Below are 6,781 nucleotides of genomic sequence, written 5' to 3'. Positions count from 1 at the left end.
TTCCTCTCGTTGCGGGCCCGATTGGGCGGTACCCCGAAACTCCCTTTTGACGTATTTCGTCGAACACCTTCGATGCACAATGATTCAAGGCATATTTTTACAAAAGGGTTGACAGTTGACACAGACGAAAGATGTGTTCTCTTCACCTTTAAAAAAGTTTCAGATTCAACAAGTTCAAATTAGATTTAATCGCGTACAAAACAATACTAAAAAATAAGCTCTAATACAAATCAATCAAATTTAATAAGTTCACTTCAAATTTTTGAGATAAAGAAAACGCATCCTAAACCCCTCTATTTTGTTTTTTTTTTCCCTCATATTGTTGGCGAGGTTTAGAGATTTGAAAGAGGCTTATGCTATGTTTGGATGGCAAGATTTCATTTCAAATCCTGGATTTGGATGAAATATAGTGTTTGGATGGCATGGAATTTGAAATCATGGAATTTGTTCAAATTCTTATCAAAAGCTTATATTAGTGGAATTTGAAATTCAAGCTATTACCTTGTCATTTGAAATTCTCTCCCCATACATATCCCAACTTCACGAGTATCTATATATCAACTTCACTCATTTTCTTTCTAATATTTATTTCTCTCTCCTTTAATAAACCCACACTTTTTCTCTCTCCTCCATTAAACATCTATTTCTCTCTCCTCTATCAAACCCCCTTTACAAAACAATGATTAGGAATTGAAATACAAACTTTAAATTCAAGATTTCAATTCCATTATTTGAAATGAAATACAAGTTTCCAAACAGTACCTTACGGAATAATAATAATATAACTTCCAGGTGCCATTGTCGCCAGTTTAGTTCATCAACATATACTTCGATTAGGAGAGAGAAAAAGTTTTGCCCAAATCAAGAATATGTTGAAGTTCCTGTCAAAGGTGAAGCTAGAGTTCAATGCACTGGACTCTCGCGCAGGTGCGTGCATGGAGTTCTTAGCCCAGTGCAGTGCCGGCAAAGCGCGAGATTCCAACCCGAGTTGTCAAGTCGAAGTGAAGCGCCGCACCGATGATCATCCTCCTCAAATCAAGGTCACATTTGTTAATGGCGTCGAAGAAGTATTTGATGCGTCTAAAACCTCTGCACAAACCATTCGTACCCTTATTCTCGATAAAGGTCAGTACCTTGAAACTGAGCAGATGTTTCGCGATGGTGGTCAAGCTTGGCCTGTCATTATTCCTGAGGAAGAGCTTCGTGAACCTACTCCTAGTATTAAGGTATATATAATCTATGTACTGTGTTCTTGTTTTTTGTGATTTTTCTCTGGGGCATTTCGTCGAACATTTGATGGGTGTTCTTTACTTACTCCGTTTTTTAATACTTTGCGACTTATTTGTTTTTTTTGGATGTTTCACAAGACGCACAACATTTCTGTTATTGGTATATATATATATATACATAGAGAGAGACAGACAGAAAGAAAGCCTTATATTGTTATTTGGCTACATTGATGTATGAACTAGTCTGAACTGGGTTTACTTTGGCTTAAATCTTTGTGTTCTTGGCTTCATTCGGGTTTACATTTTGCTTCATGTAGGTAATATTTGTGGTTGATCATTTGGTATTTGCAAGTATTGAGGAAAATAAGGATTTGAGTGGGATTATTGTTTGCTGAAATCAATTGATAAATTGAAGTAGTATGGGCTAGTATTTCAAGTTTTATGTCATTGGTGTTACTCTTGTAGTTTTCCATCTTTATGCATTGCTTGTAGTTTAATTTTGAATTAGACTCTATTATCAATCTCATTCTGCGTAGGATATTATGATTAATGCAAGAGCAATTGAAGTGAAAACTTCTTTTCTTATACAGCCTGATACTGAAGTTTTTGTATGGTGGCAAAAACTTTTGTCTTCGAAAACACGAAAAAGGATCAAACGTAAGGGGGAGACTAGAGTAGAATAGTAGTTTGTCTTTTTCATATCAAGATTATAGAATGGAAAATTGGCTAGCCACCTAAAAGCTACTAATTTCATGTATTACCTTTTTATCTACTTATTAGTTACTGAAGTATGACATAGATCTTTAGCCTACCTGGGATATTTAAAGAGTTCATTAAGTCGGCCATTACATTCTTTTCTTTTCATTTCCCCCTCCTTGTCTAGTCATTGGTAGACTGCTCTTGACCCCAATTTTTTTCTGAAATACTTCCTCCATTCTTCCAACAAGGGGGAGGGGGGGGGGGAAGGGGACAATAATTTAGGTGAGGAGAGAGAGAGAGAAGGTGACCTATGTGATGAGGCGAGAGATAGAGCAAGAGAATATCCAAAAAAAGGTAGTGTTGCAAGTAAATTGAAACAACCCAAAGTGATAAGTGTTGCAAGTAAATAAGAACATCAGAAGTAAAAAAGAGTGAAAGAACAGGTATGGCTAGCAATTCAACTTGGGCTTGGTGCGCTACCTATGAGTCAGTAAACTGTTGGTGGCTTGGTGCTCGTATGTACCTGCTTGAGCAGTTATTGTTGGCATGCAGTGGAAATTGGATCAGTTTTCCTGTCAAGTTCATGGCTGGCTTTCTTTTTTGTTTTAAACTTAGCATAGTTGGCCTTTGCGCTACTTCATTTTGTTTAAGTTGAATCATAGTACCAGTCCATTCTGCCTTATGTTCTTTTAATGTATGAAAGCAATTTAATTTTTGAGGATTACAGGAAAATTATTAGTTCAGAGCATCATTGAAGATTAAATAAAGATGCCATGTTTCTTTATTGCATCACTAGAGAGTTGAAAAGCATAATATTGCAAATGTTAGCAAAAGATGATAATCTAGTTCCAAAAAGTAACCTTTTGATGTTATTTCAGTTGTTATTGTTTTTGTTTTATTGTGCCCTTCCTTTCCCTCTCTTTTCCTCACTTCATCTTTTTTCTCTCAGTCATGTAGGATCTAATGCTTACTTTTCAATTTTGTTCTTGCAGCCTAGAAAAGCAGAGGACAAGAAGCAATAATTGTCGCTTTCTGCAAATTTAACCAAAGCAGTATGTCTATAATCTGTATTCTCTTGTAATATACTCCCTCCGTCCCTTAATAGAGTGCCCATTTCTCCAATGCACGTTTGCCAATGCACGTTTTGTATCGTTAATATCTTTAATTTCATATTAGTAAAAATTATAAAAGTTTGATTTTCTTAATGTACGTAATGAGACGAATCAAACAAGACCCCAGATGACTATTTTTTTTTCTTATATATTAGAAATATTTTTTGAGGGCTTTCTTTACCTTTGAATAGTGTCCAAAAAAGAAATGGGCACTCTATTAAGGGACGGAGGGAGTATATTTAATCTTATGTGAAGCTGTTCTCCTCAAATCCTAATCGTGTAGAGATGCATTATAGTTAAAAGCTTTGTTTCTCTTTTCGTTTCTGTTCAATTTCTTTTCATTATGTCTTCTTTTTCTTCCGTTTTGTTTATAATTAGTGATTTGTTGAATTTGGCAACAAATAGCTAGAACGGGCTTGTCGCAGGAGGATGAATTTCAGTTTCTGTACTCTTATTTGAGAAAGAAAGCCACTGCTTCAGATTAGGGATATTTACTTGAGGCCTGTGGCTCATTGTTTGAGTGAGTGAAGTGGTGTACTTTCTGGGACTAATTTATGCCACATAATTCTTTTAAAATAGTTAAGCTCATTCTGGATGCAACGTAGTGGACATTAGGTGGTAAATGGTATATGATGCCTGTGAGTGAGGAGGGTTTTGTACTTTTGTGTTAAGGGGGATCTAGAAAAGGCTTACTTAGAATCTGCTCCTCTGCTTTCCACTTTGCAGAATTTTGGCGGCAATGGATCTATGATCGTCGTACATTCACTTGTTTCTTTTTCTGTTGGTCCTTATTCAGGGGCAATTTAGTCGCTTCAAGAGGATTGAGTATATGATCTTCTATCCAATTTTCAATCATGTATGTGTAAAAGCTTTGTATGTAATGGGTGAGTAGAACAGAACACGGCTGCCGGCTAACACGACGTGAATCTTTTTATTAGAAAAATTCAAAACTATGATTTTAATTCTAAATATGCATTTTTGTAGTTGAATAAATATTCTTTCAACATATAAGGACTAAACCAATTATATCATTGAGCCTATGAAACTCCATGTGAAATTTGTCCCATTTGCAACTCTTCAAAGTTCAAACCTGGACATAATTGAAGTTATGCTTGTCCCCCCCCCCCCCCCACCCCGGCCATTACATTGTCCTGCATTGAGGAGATTGAGTGGTAGGTCGTTTAAAGAACGGAGAGTAAAGATGGGTAGGGGAACAGAGGATTATTGCATAACGAAGGGAAGAAAAGAGAGAACTCATCCATGAACTTGCTATTTAAGTGCTATTTAAAGTCAAACTTCATCGTAAGTCAATTATGTATTAGGATTTAGGAAGCTTAGGCTTGGTAGTATGTGTGTGTTCATAACTCTATATGTGTATAATTTTACTCATGATGGGTTTTTTCATAATTTATGATACATAGCTATAACCCTCAAGAAAACTGGTACATAATTATTCTTCAATGATTATTTCTTGCCTTTGAATTTTAAACAAGCCAAACATTGTTAATTTAAGTATTTAGATTTCAATTTTGTGTTTGTCCCATTTATATGATGAACCATGATAGGACTAGCTTTCAAGGATCTTATTTCTTGTCTCATGTCCAACCTATTTGTTTGGAAGTTTAATTGAAGTTGTGTGAACACATTGGAATGGGAAGCTAGAAGTATGTATAGACATAACTTCTAAGGGGAAATGGAATGGGTTGCTTATGAATTGCTCTCAAGCTCTGTAACTTGCTCTTGAGCTCTGTACCTCATAAGACTGATCTAGGAGCAACCATAATGAGAAGAAAAAGATACTCCCTCCATCCCTAAATAAAATTCCCATTTCTCCTTTTCATGTTTGCCAACGCATATTTTGCATCATTAATATCTTTCATTACATTATAGTAAGAATTATAGAAGTTTGATTTTTGTAATGTATATAATGAGACGAATCAAACAAGACCTCATATGACTATGTTTTTTCTTGTATATTGGAAAAAGAATTGGAGGATTTTCCTTGTGAATAGTGCCAAAATTAGAGATGGGAGGTCTATTTAGGACAGAGGGAGTATGTATCATTGAAGAGAGATGCTAGAAATGAAGGTGGCACCTTTCAAATCATGGTAATAAATCGGGAAGATGAGATTATCGGGATGAAACTAGGAGAGGTATCTTTTTAAGACAAAAGCTTAGGCATGGAACAAGGAGAAAGGGATAGGTTTGGCATGAGCAGCAGTCACTGATAGGAGATCAAAGACTCCAGGGGGCATTGGAGGTGAAACTTTAAGAAATGCTTTCATTACTTTGATCTTATGGAGGATATGCCAGTAGGCCAGAATAAGTGATGCATGTATCTTAACATAGTGCTTAAGGCTTCAGTTTGTTTGCTCAAGTTTAATGGTTGTAAACTCCTTTTTGGCCTTCCTCCTCCAATATTTTAGGCTCTTTCCTTATCTGAAGATAGCCCAGTGAAGATCGCGTACTTGGTAAATGGAAAGTTGATGATCTCTGTGGTGCTGTTTGCAATGCTTTCAAGTCAATTTAAGCCTGCTCGACTCCGAGTCTGTGATTATGAAAGGATCTTCACTGGTGCTTCTCAATAGCCGCTGTATCATGTACAAATTTGTGGCATTTCATGATATTATTATGCTTATCTATTTATTTCCATGCCTTCACTTTTGAAATTCATTCAAAAGATGATATATATCTCTTTGCTCTTTCTCCATTTTAGCTTCTACGGAATTCTTTGTTATGCAATTCTCTTCGTAAGTGCTATATATTCTCTTATATTATTGTGTCTCGAAGGGGCTTCGTCTTTGTAGTAGCCACCTTGTCAATCAAGATTAATGAACCGCTTCCCAAATCAAGATTGACGAACCCCTTCCCCACCCCCTCCCTCTTAAAGTTCCGTACATGTCAATCTATTTGACTGACAGAGGTTTATCAATCAAGATAGTCTTCCAGTTGTTTTTGCTCTAGATTTTTCTTGCTAACTTGATGATGTAAGTGTTCCTGTGCTTGCCTGCTTGGGTTCAGTGGCATCCTTGGAAATTTCAATTACATCTGTTACTTTTTATATGATTATTGGTTTTTAAATAAGTTTAATTTGTCAAATATAGGATCAGTATGGATCAATAGGTTATTGGAGCAGCAAGCTTTTTTGTTTGCTGTCTTTCTATCTCTACAGTTTGCTGCCTCCTTAATTTTTTTTTGAAGGGTAATGCTGTGTTCGTTTTTCAGCCGAGGATTACTGAGCAGAGCGAGCAATCACAATTCGGCGTAGCATTGAGAAAATTTCCTTGAACATAAGAGCTTCTCGAGATGGTTAACTTCTTCAAAGAACCTCCACAATTGGAAAATTTCTTCATATGATAACTGTGATAATTTGTTTTGGTACAATAATTAACGACATTCACTTGTCCTCTGTACTTCTATGTCGATTCCTATATAAACTTGCCGATATATGCATTTTCGCCTGTTAATCTTTTCCTATTTTGCCGGTTATGGAGTATTGTTGTTGAGAAATACTAGTTCTCTTTTTCTCCCCAGTCCAGACATTTTGATAGTGAAGACACTCCTTTCAAAAGAAAAGGATAACATCTTTTGCTTGAGATGTTGATGCAAGATAAATCAGCATTATTTTCAAAGTACTTTGTATGTCATAGAAAAACGCAATTATAGGTTGGTTTGTTACCTTCCTCCAATGGCTACATGTTTTCAAAGCTGGATAGGGAGCCATAAGTTAGTGATGTAGAC

General features: G+C 36.0%; 1 protein-coding gene across 2 annotated transcripts; it reads left to right on the top strand.

The window, feature by feature from the left end:
- Positions 1 to 798: 798 nt before the first annotated feature.
- On the top strand, positions 799 to 6,517 carry LOC104905775 (hypothetical protein). 2 transcript variants are annotated; one of them, XM_048647251.2, is made up of 3 exons: positions 799 to 1,226; positions 2,921 to 2,980; positions 6,242 to 6,517. In XM_048647251.2, the coding sequence occupies exons 1-2, from the start codon at positions 870 to 872 to the stop codon at positions 2,948 to 2,950; spliced, it is 387 nt and encodes a 128-aa protein (XP_048503208.1). In that variant the 5' UTR covers positions 799 to 869; the 3' UTR covers positions 2,951 to 2,980; positions 6,242 to 6,517. The 2 variants fall into 2 exon arrangements, with proteins under 2 accessions (XP_048503208.1, XP_010692709.1); XM_010694407.4 differs by having other exon boundaries at positions 800 to 1,226; positions 6,266 to 6,517.
- Positions 6,518 to 6,781: the final 264 nt, after the last annotated feature.

Source organism: Beta vulgaris, chromosome 1, assembly GCF_026745355.1.
Source record: "Beta vulgaris subsp. vulgaris cultivar EL10 chromosome 1, EL10.2, whole genome shotgun sequence".
NCBI lineage: Eukaryota > Viridiplantae > Streptophyta > Magnoliopsida > Caryophyllales > Amaranthaceae > Beta > Beta vulgaris.
Note: the sequence above shows the minus strand (reverse complement) of the source record. Positions and strands in the feature narration are given on the sequence as shown.